We start from the raw sequence: 21,898 nt of genomic DNA, 5'->3' as shown, positions 1-21,898 counted from the left end.
GGACATAATGCCTGACCAATGTAGATGTGCATAATGTCTTTAATCATAGGCAGGTCAAAAATAAAGACAGACTTCTCTGGATCCAGAAAGTGATGAGAACAGACAGTAAGGGGAATGAGCTCAAGGCTCTGTGGCAATCCACTTGAGAAGAAATCAATACTTCTGCTGTATTATTCAAGGAACTAGTTAAGGACTGAAACACAACCAAATGAAAGAAAACAGACAGATGAAGCATTCTGTGGGAGTCTGTGGATAAATCCCAATGCAGGGGATTGTCCTGTGGATGCATGAGGTAGAGTCAGCAGGTTTGTAATCTAGGGAGGAAAGCGGATAAAAAAAGAATCATAGGTCTAGGCAGGGAACCTAAACCAAAACAAAGATCAAGATCAGGCAACATAAAAGACACAACAGCAGAAAGATTTGAGACAAGGAGACAGAAGCCAATCTTAAAGTTAGCTAAAAAGGAACTTACAGTAGTAACAACTAGGAATACATACAGAATTGACAAGTGGAGAAATAAAGAGCAGTAGTGACCAGCAGTTCATGAAGTAAGAAAGCATTCATAAAGCTGAGCTTTAAAATTAGCAAAAATTCAGGGTGCCTAGGTGGATTGGTTAAGTGTTCAACTCTTGGTTTTGGTTCAGATCATGATCTCAGGATCGTGAGATCAAGCCCTGTGTCAGACTCCGTGCTCAGTGTGGAGTCTGTTTGAAGATTCTCTCCCTCTTCCTCTCCCACATATTTTCTCTCTCTTTCAAATAAATAAATAAATCTTTTTTAAAAAATTAGCAAAAATTCAAGTTTGGTGGAAGAAGAATATCTAATATATACTTAGGTCTTTGCATTCAAACTTTTTCTAGGGACACCTGGGTGACTCAGTCAGTTAAGCATTTGACTCTTGGTTTCAGATCAGGTCATGATCTCATGGGTTTTGAGATTGAGCCCTGCATTGCGTGAAGATTCTCAACCTCTACCTCAACAGAGGCAGAGCACAAAGGCCTCTCTCTTTCTATCTCTTAAATAAATAAATATTTTAAAAAACATTTCTAGCTCTTAGAAATGTAATAAAGCAAGCTCAAATTTGAGTTAATGACATATCCATAATCAATAACATCCTCTTCTTTATAAATTAAAACAGGGAAAATGTGTTTTTTTGGCACTTCTTTCATATTTCATTGAAACACAGGCTAAATTTTGTCATTATTTACTTTGTCTTAACTAAGCATTCATCCACCTCTTCAAAAAAACATAAATAAGGGGTGCCTTGGTTAGGCGACTGACTGTCTTCAGCTCAGGTCATGATCCCAGAGTCCTGGGATAGAGTCCCACACTGGGCTCCCAGCTCCATGGGAGTCTGCTTCTCCCTCTGACCTTCTCCCCTCTCATGCTCTCTCTCACCCTGTCTCTCTTTCTCTCAAATAAATAAATAATTTTTTTAAAAAACACATAAATAAGGAGAAAGAGATGGACGGAAGCCATTTATTTTCTCTTAGAGCCTCCTTTAAAGTGGATAAAATATCATATTCCTTAGTAGAGGAAGAGAAATAGTTGATATACAAAGATTTCTCTCATCACCACTCCCATAGGATCTTTTACTACCAAAACGAGTCACTGACCATAATAAAAACAAGCAGGCCATGAATATAAATATTTACTCAATGCCTACCCAATGACTAATAAAAGACAGATAAATACCAACGGTGTAAGTCTTCCTGTCAAAGTGCTTAAAAAGGAGAAGGAAGGCCAAGCAAAGAAGTATATGCAATATATATACTGCACTCTAAGACAGCGTAGTATATGCAGTAAAGCAGACATAAAACAGAGCGAATGGTCATTTCCTCCTTTGTGGAAAAGCCCAGCAGAGGAGGTTTTTCATCTTCCCAGGCTTGAAAGTTTGGCATGTGTTCAGAAGCAAGAAAGAAGGCGTTCCAACCAAAAAGAACAGGTGTCAGAGCAGTATGCTCAGAGAAGATGGGGTATGTGGTGTAGAAGCAGTAATAAAAAGCTGATTGACAAAGAAGCACCCTTCACGGAGTGAGGGCAAACCAGAGGAGACAAGAGTTGGAGGGAAGGGACACAGGAAATTTCTTTTTGTGCTATTTGATGGCTCATCCTGGAAATGCTATCCGAGAACGCTCATGGAAGGAATTCTGAGTTTGGAACGCAGTTTCATGATACTAGCATATATAGCAGAAGTCATGCAAGCTGGATAAGATCATCCAGGAAGAGAAAAAGGGTGACTGGGGATAAGAATAATTTGAAAATGAAGTAATCGAGACAGCATGTTGACTGTCCTTTTGATGATCCCGGGGCAAAAGGAAAAGCAAGAGAATGGACACCCGACAGGAAAGCAACATCGAGGACAGACTAGTTAATGAAGTCTCACACATGTTTACAGGTACATCAGTCACAGTGGTGACTGGTGAAAAAACGGGAAGGAAACTGAATTGGGCAACATCCTACAGAACAAAGAAAAAAAATGTTTCAAGAACTTGAGTAGATGGATCATTAGTGGATCTTATATCTAATGGGTAAACAAGATATCCCCATGATGCCCCAGCATCACTCATAGCTTCAAGGGGGTACAAGTCCTTTCACAATGGAAGGGTTCACTATGTCATCACCTTAACCAAGTGATCAAATTTAGTATTGTAGAGAAGTCAAATATTCTGACATTTGATATTTCCAGATATGATGAGACACAAAGCACACAGCATCCCCCACACAATCTTCTTACCGCAAAATATGTAATGTGAATGTATTTATAATTTTCAGAATATTAAAAATGTAAGCCATAGAAGAACAAGTGAAATGATGCCATAAGAAAGCAATAAAAAGAGTCTAGAAGATGAGGCATTCTACAGGACAAACAGTATAGTCTTTTCAGCATGCCAATGTCATTTTGAACAAGAAAGCTTTTAGACTTGGAAAACACAATATCTAAGTGTTGTCACTGACTAGATCCTCTTTTAAACAAATCAATTGTAAAAGACATTTTTTTCAGAGATAACAGGAAATATTTGAACATGAACTGGACATTACATAATATTAAGGAATTAGTACTCGCTTTACTAAATTGAACATTGTGTTATCTTTTATAAGAAAATGTCATGTAGGAAAAATTTTGAGGTGTGTCAACAGGCAGCTATGCAAGAAACATCACAAAATCTATGATTTCAGGTGAAATGGGAGGCAAAATGTTAACAGTTGTTAGATACAGACAATGGGTATATGAGCATGACTTTTATTGTTCTACTTTTCCATATGTCTGAAAGTCGTCACAATAAAACTTGGTAAAGGGAGAATGGTTCTTAAACAGGCAAAGCTTGAGCTTCATCTCAAGCTAGAAGGAACAAGCTAAGAGTAGGCACAGATACAAACACGTTTCTAAGAACAAGGACAAAGCAGACAGAGCTCAGAACCTCATGTTTATTTGTGACAGGAGGCAAGATTGATTTCTGGAAACAAAGTAATAAGAAGATTTGAGGAAAGTAGTAACATAAGACTGAGTAGGACAAAGGCCTCAGTTTAATGTCTAGTTCTATCACTTAATAGGAAGGGAAGTTTGGGGAAAATAATCTCTTAATAATACCTCAGTACATTTATAAAATGAGGAAAATATTCATATAGGTAGCAAGCCTCACATGGTGGTTGTGAGGATGAAAATAAGAAATAAACTTTAATTAGGCACACAATATAATATAAGCAGGTACTGTTACAGGTTTAGGAAATGTAAAAATTAATACGACTGTTCAGTAGTTTACAGTGAAGGAAACGAAAACAATGTTGTGACACATCAGGTAAAATGTAAGACAGAGGCTTAAACTAATTATAATCAGAGCCCTTTAAATATAAGGAAATGTAAGATGTTTGGCTAGATATTGATAAGAAAGAGAGGAGGCCTGCACCCAAAACTATGTAGAAGGAAGGCTGATACATAAAGGCGAGTGGGTTAGGTAATATTCAGCAGGCTTGATGGTTAACTTGACTTACCATGGTGCCTGGGTTGGAGAAAGTAGTCAATGAATCCATTAATTTATTCATTCATTCAACGTTCGAAAGATTATTTGTTAAGAAACTAGTAAGACTCATGTTTGGTTCTAGGTACTCACAACAACAGTGAAAAAGACAAGCTCCCTGTCCTCATAAAGTATACACTCAAATGCAAATAGTAAAAGGGGGGATTGATGTATTCAATATTCACTCAGTATGTAAGTACCTAGTAAAGAAAACATACAAAAACTCCCTCCCTCATAGAGCTTAGACCACAATGACAGCAGAGTCAGCTGGCTTAGCCTGCCTGGTTAGGGACTGCCTCTCTGAGAAGACAACATCTGAGCTAAGACCTCAATGACAGGAAGGATATAGTTAGTTTCTTGATGATCTGGAGACAGAACATTTCAGGCAGGAAAAGCAAATGCAAAGGTCCTGTGGTGAACAAAAGCTCTGTGTATCTCAAGGACCAAACAGAATAATCACTGTGGCAAGGACAGAGTACAGGAGATTTTTCTGCAATGAGATCAGAGACGAGCCAGAGGACAGATTACACAGGGCTTTTCCAGCCAGATGAATGAGTCTGGGTTTTACTCTAAACTTCCTAACTAAATACAAAGGAAAGGCAGGAACTGAGAAGATTTTATGTGGGTACCATGGATAGAATGGCTTTCAGAAGAGCAGAAATGGAGTAAGGGGACCAGCAATAGAGAGTGGCTGAGAGAGCAAAGCCTTGACCAGGTGTGGTAGGCAGAATAATGCCCCTGCTCCATTAACAGGTCCATATGCTAATCCCAGGAAACTGTGAATGTTTCCTTACATGGTAAAAGGGACTTTACAGATATTAAGGATCTTGAGATAGGCCTGTATTATAGATCCTGTAATTATCCAAGTGGACCAAATGTAAAAACAAGGATACTTATAAGAGGGAGTGGGGGGTGGGTTGCGTTCAGACTCAGCAGGAAAAATGATGACTGAAGAGGTTGGAGGGATGCAGGAAGAGGCCTTAAGTCTAGGAGGGCAGGCAGTCTCTAGAAACTGAGAGGGGGGAAGGAAGCATTCTATCTTGAGTCTCCAGAAGGGATCCTGCTCTGTTGACACCTTGATTTTAGCCCAGTGAGACTTCGGGTCCCAGAACTATAAGGTAATAAATGTGTGTTGTTTGAAGACACTAAATTCGTGGTGCTTTATTACAAAAGCAATAGTAAATAAGTACACAAAGTCCAAAAAGGATAACAAAGACAAAAGGAATCAAATATTGAAGCTGAAAAGTTGAAGACTGACACCTTTGAGTTTATAGCTTCTTAGATGGAAGTCCACCGAGGTGATAAACCCAAGGTCCGTGTTCACAAGTATAATTTACGAGGGCAGGAGTGAAGGCTGCTGGAACTGTAAAGGTCAAAGAACATCAGGCCAAGGAGTCATTATTAAGCTTACTCAAATAGAAGAATGATGAGAGCATAAGTGAGAGAAGTAGAAGCAATTACATGCCAACTTCCTCAATGAAGGAACAAAAGTAACTACAAATGGTAAAGGAAACCACTGAAAATGAATAGAAGATACTAAAACTGTGTGGAATGAAACTGAAACAGGTAAAGTTTTGCATGAATTTGGAAATGTCTATGTGAAAGGGGATTATGCTAAGTGAAATAAGTCAAACAGAGAAAGTCAATTATCATATGGTTTCACTTATTTGTGGAACATAAAGAATAGCATGCAGGACATTAGGAGAAGAGGAAAAGTGAAGGAGGAGAAATCGGAGTGGGAGATGAACTATGAGAGACTATGGACTCCGGGAAACAAACAAGAGTTTTAGAAGGGAGGAGGTAGGGAGATGGGTGAGCCTGGTGGTGAGTATTAAGGAGGCCACAGTTTGCATGGAATGCTGGGTATTATATGCAAACAATAAATCATGGAATACTACATCAAAAACTAATGATGTACTGTATGGTGACTAACATAACACAATTAAAAAAAAAAAGTATGAAAACGTCCACTCTATTACTGAGTCCTGGGTTAAAGAACCTTAACCTCACCAACTAAGATGACAAAAGAACAAAAGACATAAGAGAGGAGTGTCTGGGTGGCTCAGTCAGTTAAATGTCTGACTTTGACTCAGGTAATGATCCTGGCGGGGGAGGGGGTGGGTCACCAGGGTGGGGTGGGGTGTCCCTGCTCAGTGAGGAGCCTGCTTCTCCCTCTCCCTTTGCCCCTCCCCCTGCTCATTCTCTTTGTCAAATAAATAAACAAAATCTTAAAAAAAATTTAAAGAGAGATAAGAGCAAAATCAGCAGACTATCGCATCATGGACGCCACGAGACGAGCATGGTGGAGAGATCAAGCACTACTTAAAAGTCAAGATGGAATCAACACATGTCTACTGAATTTGGTGAGCAGTAGGAACAGAAGCCAAGTTATAATATGTTAAGAAATGAATGCAAAGTAAAACTAACACAAGTAAAGGCAGGGCCTGTGTGTGAAGCAAGCAAGAGAGGAGTGGCTTGAAGTATGCTCTTGGGGAAACTGAAGACACCTCCCATGTAAATGCCAACGGGAAAGACCCAGAAGGGAGGGAGAGACTGTAGATACAGAAGAGAAAGGATAATAATAATAGTAATGTAAAGTCCTTGAGAAGGCAGAGGATGTGGGACTCAAGGTACAAATGGGTGAGTTACTTTTTTTTTTAAGAGAGTGTGAGAGAGTGTGGGGGGTGGGGAGGGGCAGAGTGAGAGGGAAAGAATCTTCAGCAGGCTCCACACTCAGTGCAGAGCTTGACATGGGACTTGATCTCACGACCCTGAGATCATGAGCTGAGCTGAAATCAAGAGTCAGGTGCTTAACTGACAGTCACGCAGATACCCCTCATGAGTGATTAGTTGTTTTTTTTTTTTTAAGATTTTATTTATTTATTTGACAGAGAGAGATCACAAGTAGACAGAGAGGCAGGCAGAGACAGAGGGAGGGAAGCAGGCTCCCTGCTGAGCAGAGAGCCCGAAGCGGGACTCGATTCCAGGACCCTGAGATCATGACCTGAGCTGAAGGCAGCAGCTTAACCCACTGAGCCACTCAGGTACCCATGAGTGATTAGTTTTAAGAACCAGATTCTTCCTCTGTTACCTTAGGAGGGAAGGAGGAAGGATCTGACCCAGGGAGAGACAGGCTTGTATATTCTGTTTGTGAAATAAAAGAAGAGCTCATCCACCAAAGGGGGAAGAAGAGAAGTGGGAAATTTGAAAAGTGTAGAGGTTTGACTTAGCCAGTGAGAAGAGGAGGGGTAGGATTCTGGCTGGGAATATACCTGTTGTGAGGTGTGTGACAACAATCAGGTGAAAGAAAGCAAGAAAGCAGACCGTGATGCTGTTTGGATAACATGTAAAACGATGTTTTTAGTTTGGGCAAGAGAAGCGGCTGCTGGAAAAATGGTGGGGCAATGGGCCAAATATCCAGAGAGAATAGTGAGCAGGTTGAAAAGAAAGGAGATGGCCAACTGATTTAAGCTGCTCTTTCAATAGGTCACTCCAGGGGCACAACAGTTTCAAAACACAATAAAGGATGTAAGTGTACAAGCAGATGGCTGGTGTGAAGGGGGGAAATAGATGATTGCACCTGTGAAGGTCAAGGAGCCATTATCCAAAACACCATAAAACTTATGCAAGATAGTAGGAGCTCTGAGAGCGGAAAGGGAGACCCTGAGTCTGGTGATGAATGACCAGGTGGCCAGAAGATAATGGTATAAAGAAAAAGACTCTTTGATTCTGGGCAGATAAAAGCTTAACCGATCATAAACTATCATAAATGATTCAAGTTGTTAAAGGCTCTAGCTCTGGATGGGTACTTGGGTGGCTCTGTGGGTTAAGCAACTGCCTTCAGCTCAGGTCATAATCTCAGGGTCCTCGGATCCTGTGTTGGGCTCCCTGCTCAGTCGGGATTCAGCTTCTCCCTCTCCCTCTGTCCCTCCCACTGCTTGTCCATGCATGCGTGCTCTCTGTCTCAAATAAATAAATAAAATCTTAAAAAAAAAAACCCTCTAGCTCTGGAGTAAGCAGATTGTGGCAAATTCTGGACCTGCCCTCTTACTAGCTACGTAAATCTGTGACTGTGAGTGGATTGCTTAACTTGTCTGAGTCTGTTTCATCATCTAGTGTAAGGTCAACGCAATCCCGTAGGTTATCGGGTCACTGTGCTTAACAAGTACATGGCACAGAGGAAGCACTAGATAGGTAATAGATCTTATCTATTTAAAAAAATTAGTTTTTCAATAAGATACATGAAGTAGAACGTTCAGAGTCCAAACCGCCGCACCTTTCTGGCAAGAGCGTGTAATCTTTCAGGAGTGCTATGTGTAGGAACCACAGCCCCACTGGTATTTTTCCTGTCCTGATTTCCATCTGTTCCGTTTCCTTACTTGCCTTAGATTTTATCCTACTTTTATGTTTCTTGTTCTGTTGAAACAAGGCCCAGTATTTTTTAAAAATGCTTGTAGAAAAACTTGAATACCACCTACCTCTTTTTGATCACTTTCTCAAGACTGCCAAAAAGTCTCATAGTAGAAGTTCATACTGTAAGCTGAAGACTTGCAGTTTTGAAAGACCTGTATTCAAGGCTGGCCCTTGGAGGGCATCTAAAACTTGGATTTGGGGTTGGGGTTAACTGATAAAAGTGGCCAAATTATTTGGCATAGGTGTTCTATGCTGAATACCTGCCTTCCTTCTATGAGTCTGGAATTCTGGTATATGCCAAGCCTACATGATCAGCCCCTAGCACAAATTTTGAGTGTTGAGTTTCTAATGAGTTAGTCTGAGAGCATTTCACAGTTGTCCCAATTTAAGTGTGACTCCACTGGGCAAAGATTCAGGGGAGCTCATGCCTCGTTTCTCCTGGACTTCTGCCTCGCTGTTTTCTTTTCCCCTTTTGATTTTGCTTTGTATCCTTTTGCTGTAATAAATCTTAGCCATGACTATTACAAGTAGGACAATATGCTGAGTCCTGAGTGTCTCTCTTCCGAGTGAATCATCGAACCTGGGGTCTTGGGGGGGGCCCTGACACATGAGTTTTTGTCTTAGCTGATAACATCAGCACTATACTGTGAAAAGTTCTGAATGTGTCCTCATGTCTATAAGTTTTACATACAAGTTCAGTTCAGTTTTCTGTGTCAGCTCCTCAGGAAAAAGACATGAGGAAAAGCCACATAAATAACACAACTCTTCCTCAAAAGGCTTGCAGTATATTCCTTGTATGCTATCCTGAGCAATGTGATTGAGAACATGAACTTCACAGGTCTGAATCCTGGCCCTGTTGTGTACCGAGTGGGCAAGATAGTATGTCTGGACTCAGTTTCTTCACCTGTAAGATTAGAATAATAGTAGTATGTATCTCAAAGGGAGTTGTAACAGTTAAATGAGTTTTATGTACTTAGGACAACACATGGCATATAGTATTGTATGTGCTGTTATTCCCTCACACTTAAACTCCAGATTTTTACTCTTTGGTGGCTTAAATTGTATCGATAGTATTACCTCTCTATATTAGATTTATTAGATTTTATTTTTTTTAAAGATTTTATTTTTTTTTTATTTGACACAGAGAGAGACAGTGAGAGAGGGAACACAAGCAGGGGGAGTGGGAGAGGGAAAAGCAGGCTCCCCATTGAGCAGGGAGCCCAATGTGGGGCTGGATCCCAGGACCCTGGAATCACGACCTGAGCTGAAGGCAGACGCTTAATGACTGTGCCACTCAGGTATCCCTAGATCTGTTAGATTTTCTAAAATGAGACTTTTTTAAAAAAGATTTTATTTATTTATTTGACAGACAGAGATCACAAGTAGGCAGAGAGACAGGCAGACAGAGAGGAAGGGTAGCAGGCTCCCAGCCAAGCAGAGAGCCCAATGCAGGGCTCGATCCCAGGACCCTGGGATCATGACCTGAGCCGAAGGCAGAGGCTTTAACCTACTGAGCCACCCAGGCGCCCCATAAATGAGACTTTTTTTTTAGTTTAAGCTACAAATAATAAAAACTAAACCACAAAAGACAGAAACATTTTGGTCTCAAAATGACAAAACTGAAATTAAATCTTGGGAATAGACCAAATATATATATATATATATATATATAAATCTTTTAACATAAAAGATTCTTTTAATAAATAAGAATGAAGTATAAAACAAAAACTGCCCCTTGGTCACCTGAGTAGTCTTTTTTTTTTTTTTAAGATTTATTTATTTTAGAGAAAAAGAGAGGGCAAGCATGAGCAGGGGAGGGGCAGAGGGAGAGGGAGAAAAAGAATCCCAAGCAGACTCCGAGCTGAGCATGGAGCCCAACATGGGTTCAATCCCAAGGCCCTGAGATCATGAACCTGAGCTGAAATAAAGAATCAGACACTTAACCTACTGAACCACTCGGGCACCCCCCCAACCCCCTGCCGAGTGTCTTTTTGAGAATGACCCAAACATATAGTTTCATTCCCAAAATATTCCAAAGAGAGGAGAGATGGGACAAAAGGTGAAACTATAACTAGAGCAACTTTATGGCAAGAAGATGACCGTGTAAGATTTTATAGTCAATTTGCTAATATCTGCTTTATAAGATAGCCTACCCCTCCCCCACCACCAACTTTTAAAAAACATCTGATGTGTTATGACTGAATTATAAAGTATGCACTCACTGCCAGACTTCGTTTGTTCAGTAGTGTTACAGGTCCTTGGGAAAGAATAAAAGAAGGACCCAGGTAGAGAGAGACCATCATCCAACCACAGCTTTAAATCCCTGTCTTATTCCAAATCTGACACAAGAAAAATTTCTAAGCAATGACCATGCAACCAGAAAATGAGATGAAGAATTTTATAAGGTTTTCAAATTAGAGATTATTATTCAGCACAGAGAAATGATGACAGGTACTAGGTTCATAGTCATAAATAATGCATTGCTAACTTCTATTTTTTGGTGCCTGAGACTTTGACCTCAAACCTGCCAGAATTTGAGAGCCACTGATGACAAGGAAACTTGTATCCTGTTAGAACCACACTCTACCTAGTGGCTGAGACCAATCACAGGAAAAGTGCTTGCATAGATAACAGACCACAAGCCACATAAAAAAATTAGCAGAATACTGAAATGTAGGCCAAGAAGAGTGGCTGTTGAGGCTCAATCATAATACGCCATGATTGGCATTCCACTGAAAACAAGCTAACTTAAACCTATTCATTTCGCCTCTTCATTAAGATATGCTCCAAGACAATTATTATACCAGATGAAATATCTCTTTTTTAGGGAAGAAGTCAAATTTCCCAAGCAATCTGATCACTAAGTAAATTCAGACTCACCATTGCAAACGTACTGACAGTTGGTTTCTTTTCTTTCTTCTCATCTTTTTTACTGAAAAATAGTAATAGGATTACACAAAACTATTAAAATTACATAGATTTTTAAATGACCAAATGAACATAGATCCTATATTTAATAACAAATAAGACAAAGAAACACATCTATATTATTCCATAAAAACATACATTAATAGTATGATCCCATTTATGAAGTTTAAAAATATTTACATGTATTTTAGAAATCTGTATATGTGATTATCACTGGGTATTCAGATTTCTATCAAAATATTTTCTTCTTTGCACCTTTGGTATTTCCTAATTTTCTATGATGAATCCACAGACATACAACTTTTGCAATTATTAAAAATAATACTAGGATGCTTGGGAGGCTTAGATGGTTAAACATTTGCTTTTGGCTCAGGTTATAATCCCGGGGTCCTGGAATCAAGCCCTGTGTTGGGCTGCCTGCTCAATGGGGAGTGTGCTTCTCCCTCTCCCTCTGCCCCACCCTCTTGCTTGTGCTCTTTCTCTCAAACGAATAAAACCTTTAAAAATAATAAGAACATAAGAGAACTTACTGTTTTCATTCTACAGTCTCCAATGTACAATGGTTTGACTTTTGGATGCTGAGAAAGGGTTATGCATTCAATAGAAACTCTACTTCCAGTAAGGAAGCTGGATGTTTTCCCTGGGCTAGCAATATGCAGTACAGCACTCTCTCTTGATGCTGGGCAGAAGCAGTGACCGACAGCTCCCCGTCAGCCATGAGATCATAAGGGTAAACAACCCATACACTTAAAATCATTCTGTACCCATACAACCATGCTGTTTTTCAGTATAGTATTCAATAAATTACATGAGATATTCAACACTTTGTTACAAAACGGGCTTTTCGTTAGATGATTTTGCCCAACTATAGGCTAATGTAAGTGTTCTGAGCACATGTAGGGTAGGCTAGGCTAAACTATGATGTTCAATAGGTTAGGTGTATGAAAGGCATTTTCAACTTACAATATTTTTAACTAACAAAATGGGGCTGGGGGAAATACCTAAGTTAAGGAAGACCTGTAATTAGAAAATCATTCATATTCTCCAGAGTTAATTCTCTTAATCATCATCTAAGCAATGCTAGCAGTAGATATTCTATCTACATACTACCTACATATTATCCTCAGTCTTTCTACGTATGGAGAGTGATGGCAATCAGAAGCTGGGCATAAACTAACCTAAGAAGAAAGGTAATTAAATCATTCTCTATCAGTCAATCTAATTCTGAAAGGAAATCTGGAGCCCTAAATGTACCATTAAGGCAATAAATTCAATCTAGAAAAGCTATGATCAAAAAAGATGGTCTGTAAACTGTCAGAAAGCTGTCCTCAGGAATAAGAAGGCTGATTATTACTTTGAGCACCGATTCAAATGATTCTAGCTCTAAGCTGTTTTCCACTCTGTGTAACAGCCACCTAGAACATGAAAGCCAACTGACCGAAAGCAACCTCTGCCTCTTTATTTTCATATGTGCAAACTAAAGACTATTCCAGAGAAGAATTACATGATTTTTATACAGATTTTCAAGTTCAAAAGTAAATTCATCTTTGTCTTTGTTCTTTACGCTAAGCGATGTCAAAGAATTGAAGAGACTTCTAAAGGAAAAAAAAAATCCACAGCTTACTCCATATTTGGCTTTAAAGTGATGTTAGACGGACATGAAAACACACAAAATACACAAACATAACTCTTCAGAATTGGTCCCACCCTATTCCCAATAAAGCATGGTTTCAGTATCTCTGGAACCAGGATGAGAGGAAAAAAGCAGTCACACATAATTGAATTTTAGCTCCAAGCCTTTTATTTATTTTTTCATTCTCTAAAACTGCTCCTACTCTGGAAATTTTATAATATTTCAAATACTGGCTAAGTAAACACTTCCCATACACATTCTCATTTAATCTTAATCTCTGTGAGGCAGGCACATTTTTGTCCTTCTGTCAGAGCTGAGAAAACTGCAGGTGAAGAGAGTTCAGGAACTTGCCCAAGGTCACACAGCTGGAACAAAGCCAAGTTTAAACGGAAAAGCCTGTCCCCTAAACACTAAGCTACTATTCAGGACAACCTCAGACTTCTAGGATACTGCATTATATAGAAATACATTTCCACATTGATCTCTCATCCCTACTAGATCATTAATTTATCCTCATCAGCTTGAAACACAGGACTTATAAAAAGCAAGTCTCTTATCAGACCTTTAGAAATACACAGATTCCAAATGATACTATCACCCAACCAATATACATATTAGCAAAGCCACATGCTTCTTTTTAATTCCAAATTAGAACATATAGTTAAAAAAAAAACAAACTCACAGAACAAGAGATCAGATTTGTGGTTATCAGAGGCTGACAGGGCGTGGAGACGAGAAGAATTTGATCCAAAGTTACAAAGATAAGGCTGTCCCAGGGATGTAAAGTACATCAGGAGGAGTACAGTCAACAGTGCCATATGATACATAGGAAAGTTGTTATGAGTAGATCCTAAGAGTTCTAATCACAAGCAGAAAAAAGTCTTTTTCACTTTTTCTTTTTATTGTATGTGTATGAGATGCTAGATGTTAACTAAACATAGTGTGATAATCATTTCACAATATACATAAGTCACACCATAAAGCTGTATGCCTTAAATTTACATAGTGCTGTATGTCAATTATATCTCAATAAGACTAGGGAAAAATATACGGTTATACCAAGAATAATTAAAATCAGTGATAATGAACACAGCTTAGTAAGAATTTCTCACCTAAAAAACCCACAATTTTGTATTTAAAAGAAGTCTATAGGCATGGTAAGAAGCAATAATAAAATGAAGGTATGAGCAGGCTCCAACACATTCCTTTACCATCTCCTTCCACATAACCTCAATACTTCTTACTCCAATATCTCTAAGTGGTTGAGTATTTTTTTAAAAATATTTTATTTATTTGTTTGACAGAGAAAGACACAGCAAGAGAGGTAACACAAATAGGGGCAGAGGGAGAGGGAGAAGCAGGCTCCCTGCTGAGCAGGGAAGCCCAATGTGAAGCCCAATCCCAGGACCCTGGAATCATGACCTGAGCCGAAGACAGATGCTTAAGGAGTGAGCCACCCAGGCGCACCCCCTAAGTGGTTGTATATTAAGGACATAGTTCTTTAAGGTATCAAACAAAACAAACAACCTAAAAACAAAAAGAGCAATATCTTCCTTCCACTATGCAGAGGTTTTTTTCTTTTTGTGTATATGAATATTTTCATTAGGAAAACTTTCAAATAGAAAAATTGAAAAAAAAAACACTGATAATGACTACCCACACAAAATTCACCTAGACTCAACAATTGTTCACATTTTGACCATATGTTCTTTATCTGTGTAAGTACACATTATCATCATTAATATTTTGCTGAGCCATTTGAAAGTAACTTGCAAACATCGTGGCACTTCACATTTTCCTACCATTTTCACATTTCAGAAAATAGCAACTTTTATATCAACTAATATCCAATCTACTGTCAAATTTCCTAAGAATGTTTTCTATAGGTTTTTCCTTTTCTGATTTTGAACTTAGACATAATTGAGGTTCACATATGATATTGGATGGTTTTGTCTCTTTATCTCTTTTCTTTTTTTAAAAGATTTTATTTATTTGACAGACAGAGATCACAAGTAGGCAGAGAGGCAGGCACAGAGAGGGGGAAGCAGGCTCCCCGCAGAGCAGAGAAGCAGGCTCCCGCAGAGTAGGGCTCCATCCCAAGACCCTGGGATCATGACCCGAGCCGAAGGCAGAGGCTTTAACCCACTGAGCCACCCAGGCGCCCCAGTCTCTTTTTTTAAGTCTAGAAGTCCTTCTGCTGCCTCCAACCACATTGACTTTTTATAGTATTAAGATGTCTTGTAGACTGACCCGCATTTGGATAGGTCAGTGTCAAACTGAGTCCAAATTGGGATGTAAGTATAAAATGCACAGATGATTTGAGAACTTGGTATGAAAAAGAGAATGTAAACTGTATTATTAATTCTGATTACATATAGAAATATTTTAGATATTCCAGCTTCTTTAGAACATACTTTCAAAATTAATTTCACTTGTTTCTTTTCTAGTTTTTTAATGTTACTACTAGCAAATTAACAATTATAAATGGGGCTCACATTATATTTCTATTGGACAGCATCAGTCTAGAAGCTTGACAGGGTTCAGACCAAAAGGTTTTTGCAAACATACTTCCTAGGTGGTGTCCTGTCACTAACACAGGACTCCACTATGAGTGATACTAGATCTGATCACTAGGTTAAGATCGCTAACTGCAAAAATCTCTCCACTGAAAATCCTCACTTTCTTTTTGCCTAGCAAACAGTTGGGATAATTCTTAGATACAACTTTTCTCCAAATGGTTTGAGATCCATAACAACACTTGCCTGAGTCAGTGATAACAATGCAGGTTCCAGTAAGTTAGCTGGCATTTTTCTGCAAAAAAATATTCCTTTATTCTCACTACCTTTTCCCACTTTTTTGTTTTCCTCTTCATTTCAGAATTTTATTAAAGATTCATGGACTATACTGTATACAGTATTTCACAATCAAGTACAGTGAAACCAGCTCTTGTGTTCTTTTTGAACAACAAGATAGTCCAGGTTCATTTTTGTATGTACTCCCCCCAATCCCAACATATATGGTTGTAATTAGCCATTTCTCCAGGGAGTACAGCTTCCATTTAGTGAGGAATGGTATTCAGAAACCAAGATCTGGCAATAAGTGTACTCACTGCTACTGTCCCCTTCAGTGGATAGAAAGTGAACTATTTTTAAAAACTTGTGAGTTCATACGGAAGTACAGTTCAAATTTAATATTGTTGTTAAAACCTTCTTTGCTGTCCCTACTTATATTTTTCTTTTACATTGAAAAGCTTGGTTCCTAATAATAATATACTAACTTCTTTTAGTTTTTTTAATTATTACAATTTACAACTAAGAATGAACCTATGGAGCAAAGTTTAAAATTTCCCGTATGGACACTGTGATCAAAATTTACTTAACATTTCCCTATGTGGTTCCATTACCAATGACTACACACGAGGCTAGTAGCTTCCTTGGTCCTGCAGTCTTCTTTTTTCAGAATTTATTCTACAAGTGTCAGATATGCATTTCCTTTAAAACAACAACAACATCAACAAAAACCCACGTTTAACACCTACATGTGGTTTTGGCTTTCTGTCCCATCTGCCATGCCACAAACATGCAATGTTTCTGTGACCAGAATGTTTATGTTTTACCGGAAGCAAGAGACTGGACCACGGAGCAGAGCGCAAGCAGCACATGTCCGGGGGCATGAACAGCGCTCGTAAAGCAGAAAGTTCATGAACCACAGAAAAGGATGTGAGAGCAGTGGCGTGTCAGGGGCAGGAAGGCTGAGAAAGAAACTCGCCAAGGCCGTGGGAATGCGTAAACGCTGTCCTCCACTCAGCCAGTGAACTTCTGCAGAAAAACCATTTGCGTTTAAGGTTAAAAATGCCATCTTCTTTTATTTCAGAGCTGGAGACTAGAAATCCATCTCCCAAATTTCTCAAGCCACGCACAGTATGAAAGTGAAACAACTGGCTACCTTTTTTTGCCCATTTTCAAGAAGTTCTCTGCTCTTCCATTTCGGCCACCTTCAGGATCCATTGTGACCTGAGGAGAAACCACAGGCCATGGGTCAGATGGGGAACCCGCAGGAGGCGGAGGTGACAATGGTCCACGCCGGCAGCTGGAGGGCTTCGGCGTATCCTGGACTGGCCGACGCCTCCGGGGGTCTCGGTCCCGGCTCCTCTCCCGGCGGTGATGTTGTCCCGCGCACCTGCGGCTGGCTGGAAAACCCGCTCTCCGGACCGCGCCGGGCTGGGGTGCTCCAAGAGCGTCCCGGGGGACTTGCTAAGAGGAATCTTCCCCTCCCTCCTCGCCGAAGCCCTTCTCCCACGGGGACCCAACTCAGGAAATTGGGGAGCCCGACCCTTCCTGCGAACTTGTCCCCATCTGGCCCTCAGCTTCGCGCACCCCTACCTCGGGCTTTCCTTCGGACCATCCACCAAGATGTCAATTTTGGAAGAATTGAGACTGTAAAGGAAAGACCGGTCAGACACGAACAACGGACTCGGCTTCTGATAGCTGGGAGGAGCTGCTGCTGGAACGCGCCCGGGTTTCCTGCGTCCCTGGGAGTGAGGCGAGAGCGCACAGCCCACACCCTGGCGCTCCTGTGCGCGACCAATCAGCCTCATCACTCCGGCTTGCTCTGGGCAGTGCTAGCCTTAATGCTGACTGCAAGACGAGTTACGTAAACAGGCTGGATTTGCGGGAGGAATGTCCTCTCCTTTCTCTTGCTCTTCAGTAGAAGAACCACGAGAGAAATGCGTATCAGCTGGATCATGGGGGACACTACACATTTATAGAGTCATATCTCTACATGTCTGCATAACGCTCCATATCCATGGAAATATTTATATTCATCAATTTCCAGTGAAACCCAATTACTTCCATGGGTCTCGAGTAGATAATAGAAATTTTCTTTGCCATTGCATCTAATACCGTTGATAAAACAATCTCCGACCTCGTCCGTTCTGTAGTTAAGGCAAGTTGAACTTTGCTTTCTAGCAGCACCTGGAAAAAAGCCAGGTGAAAATTTTCTCCAACTCTTTCTTCACTATATTTGGCGGTTTCTGAGGTGTAGCTGTTCATCTTTTATTTGAAGATAAACGGAAGGAGAGAGGAAGATTTTTGAAGTATGTAAATAGAAAACGGACATTTCAAAGTAAAATTAATATTTAGAAGTATGTGACCTTTACAGGTTTTAGCCATCAGATCAATGCCCACGTTTTCCCCAAGGCATTTCTAACCTGATATTTTAATTCGGATTATTTTAAAAAAGTATTATACGTTCGCATATTACTTTAGTTGAAATCTAATTCCATATTTACTGCTACCGTTTACTATTTTTTCTTGTCCACTGTTTTTTCTCACGTTGATGAAAAGTAAGTGCAATCTTCACAGGAAGAATTCATAAAGCAGTGTTAACTCACATAAGAGCTTTTCTTCTTATAAGCCTAGGGGAAATAAATGTTTTTGTCACCTTTAGCCTTCATTCTCTGACCTACACCTGTGCCTCTCAGCCAGATGCAAAAGTTTAAAAGAAGAAAAACTATTTAATTGCATAGTGTACTTTCTCTACCTTTTTTAAGAAAATCATACTTCAAAGCCCTAATTTTCTTTCCATCTTCTATTCCAAATATTCCATGCCATACTCCAGTTTCTCTTTAGATTGTATAGATCTTTCACCTTTTACCAAATACCCTCTGAATTGATTTTTTTTTCTTAGCCATACAGTCAAGTTTCTTTGCAAGCTATAAATTAGATTTTCTACCAGGCTACAAATTTTCTCTATGTTGTAATTGGATATGCACGTGACAGCATGGGTTCACTGGCTAATGGCCTATCACCAACCCTGTGGTCCACCTGGAGTAAATGTATAAAGCTTTCATCTTTTTCACATCCATTTTTAATTTGATTCATGATTCTGTTCTCTGTTTCCACTGTTGTTTTACTTTGTCCCACCTTTAGCTTATGTGGTCTTCTTATATTTTATGTATCCATGGAAATTGCCTTAAATCCTCCCTAAAACAATGCAGGATATTTTTTTAAAGTATAATATTGTGGTAATATTATGTCTACAGGCTTGAGCTTCAAGTGAAAACCTCTATCAAGAACATAAGTACTTTAAGGAATAGCCCAGAGAGTATATTTTTTAATTTTTAAATTTTAAAAAAATTTTTTAATCTAAATTCAATTTAGTCAACATATAGTATATTATTGTTTTTTTTCATTTTTTAAGTGTATTATTAATTTTAGGCATACAATTTAGTCCTACTAAATTCATCATTTGCATATGACACCCAGTGCTCATTACCTCAAGTGCCCTCCTTTATGCTCATCACCCAGTTACTCCTCCAGCTCCTTTCCAGCAACCCTGTTCCCTGTAGTTAAGAGACTCTTATGGTTTACCTCCCTCTTGTTTTTATATTATTTTATTTTTCCTTCTCTTTCCCTATGTTCATCTGTATTGTTTCTTAAATTCCACATATGAGTGAAATCATATGGTATTTGTCTTTCTCTGACTAACTTCGTTCAGCATAATACCTTCTAATTCCATCCACATCATTGCAAATGGCAAGATTTCATTCCTTTTGATGACTGAGTAATATTCCATTATATATATGTCATATACATAAAATCTCATATCTTAATCCATTCATCTGTTGATGGACATCTGTAGTCCAGAGAGTTTTTAACAAAGCTCTCTTTTTCATATATATATATATATATATATCTTTGAGTTTTTTTCACTCCACTGCCATGAAAATATAGATATACAATATGATGGACCTAAAGCAAAGGACTATTCTAGCTACTTCTGAGCTGCAGTTTTGCCTTCTTTAAAAGATTTTTACTCCTGTCAGACATTTCTTCCCAGTACTCCTGGTAATATCTAACAGCTGAACTTGGCAGTTCCTTCTCAAGCTTCCTTGATTTCCAGGGAAACCCAAGTCTTCCCTCACACAGCTTCAAACAAGAAGCTACTTTTCCTTTTAGAAGTGTGCCTCTCCATAATTCTGCACCTTCCTGTCCTCCACCGGCATGCAGTCCTTCCACCAGCTTGTCTCTGTTCTCCCAGCACTCAGTGTTTGTGTCCCTGCACACCCTGTGGGATTAATAATACTGGCTAACATATACTAAGCACTGGCCATGTACCAGGAACTGCCCAAGCACTTGAAAGAGATGAACTTGTGGGATCATCACCAGAATCCTATGAAATAGGGACTATGACTTGTTGCTCCCATTTTACAGGGAAGAAATTGAGATTTGCGTTATTTTCACATAGTTACCTGATTGGTAAGCAGCTGACCCAGCTCTGGAAAGCAGTCCAGCCCCCCTAATTACACTCTTAATCACGAGTCTACACTGCAGTACACTATTATAGTGCACTTGTTTGCACTGCCTTTTGAGGCCCCATGAGACATTTTCATCTATGACACTGTCTTAGAAAACCTGCAATGGCTCTGTACCACCTCCTATAGCATATCTAAGACTTTCCACCAGCTTTGGGACCATCTTCATCCACCTCACCTCTTTCTAGTCTCTCCCTTACCCCCAGTACATACATACATACATATACACGTACATACATATATACACATTTGTTCCATTTCAGCCTCAGATGATTGACTCTCTTCATCCTCAGTGGAAATCTTTCCACATGTAAATCTGCAACTAAATTGATTTACAACAGTTACCATCTTCAGTATCTGACTCCACTAAACACTTTGGGATTTAGAGTCAGAAAAACAGATTCAGTGCCATTTCTGCTCTTCTGTTGCATAAGTTTGAATGGGTTCCTTAACTTCTCTGTCCTTCAGTCATGTCTTTGTGAGAGAGGAGATAATAATGGTACTGTATGGTGTCATGGAAAGATTAGGCGATCTGTGTATTTAAAAGGCTAGTACATCACCCAGAATAGCCCCAAATACTCAACAGTTGTTATGCATTTATAATAATACTCCTTCTCGATTGATTTTTACCTTGCCTTAGCACTCTTTAGCACTCATGTACGTAGTTACATTTATTTATTCTCTATTGCTTTCAGTAGAGTGACAGAGAAAGGAAATCCAGATATGAATAACATTGTACACCTTCATGGTCACTGCCCCCTGCATCTGTCACCATGAATACTGAATACTGCAATAACTTCAAAACTGGTCTTTCTACTTCTACGTTGACTCCTATTTAACAGTCTTGCTCCACCCTCTCATCCCCAAGTTCTACTGTTAAAGACTAAGTCAAGTCAAATTCTGTCACTAGCCCATGGTTTCCTCTCTTACTCAGACTAAAATACAAAATATTTCCCATGGTCTGTAGTCTCTGCGTGATCCGGCTTCCTCTCACTTCTAATCTCATCTCCTATTATTCTTCCCTCATTCTGTTCCAGTCTCATCAGCCTCTGCTCTTTGTTTTCTGGCTTTTTTGTGTTTTTTAAAGATTTATTTATGTATTTGAGAGAGAGAGAGAGGGTGCGCGTGCACGTGCACGCGCACGCGCACACGCACGTACAGGAGCCAGCGTGGGAAGGGGCAGAGGGAGAGGGGAAGCCAGCTCCTCACTGAGTGCGGAGCCCCACAGGGGCTGATCATCCCACAACCCCGAGATCATGACCTGAACTGAAACCGGGAGTGGGAGGCTTAACCGACTGAGTCACTCCGGTGTCTCTCATCAGCTTCTATTCTTTTTTCCCCCCAAAGACTTTATTTATTTGTTTAAGAGAAAGTACAATCAAGGCGGGGGTGGGGGTGGGGGGGGCGGGGGGGGTGCACGCAGAGGGAGAGGGAGAGAAGCAGGCATCTACTGAGCAGGGAGTCCAAGGAGGAGCTAGATACCAGGTTCCTGGGATCATGACTCCTGGGATCATGACCTGAGCCAAAGGCACTTGCTTAACCAACTGAGCCACGCAGGTGCCCCTCATCAGCCACTGTTCTTTGAAC

General features: G+C 39.8%; 1 protein-coding gene across 1 annotated transcript in view; it reads right to left on the bottom strand.

The window, feature by feature from the left end:
• Positions 1-11,355, bottom strand: part of LOC116878485 (ATP-dependent translocase ABCB1) — a 189,677-nt gene extending 178,322 nt beyond the window's left edge. The window contains exon 1 of the mRNA XM_032876100.1: positions 11,313-11,355. Coding sequence (XP_032731991.1) covers positions 11,313-11,315 — 3 coding nt within the window. The 5' untranslated portion in view covers positions 11,316-11,355. The remainder of the gene's footprint in view (positions 1-11,312) is intronic.
• Positions 11,356-21,898: the final 10,543 nt, after the last annotated feature.

Source organism: Lontra canadensis, unplaced genomic scaffold, assembly GCF_010015895.1.
Source record: "Lontra canadensis isolate GAN:19392208 unplaced genomic scaffold, GSC_riverotter_1.0 scaffold2, whole genome shotgun sequence".
Lineage (NCBI taxonomy): Eukaryota > Metazoa > Chordata > Mammalia > Carnivora > Mustelidae > Lontra > Lontra canadensis.
Note: the sequence above shows the minus strand (reverse complement) of the source record. Positions and strands in the feature narration are given on the sequence as shown.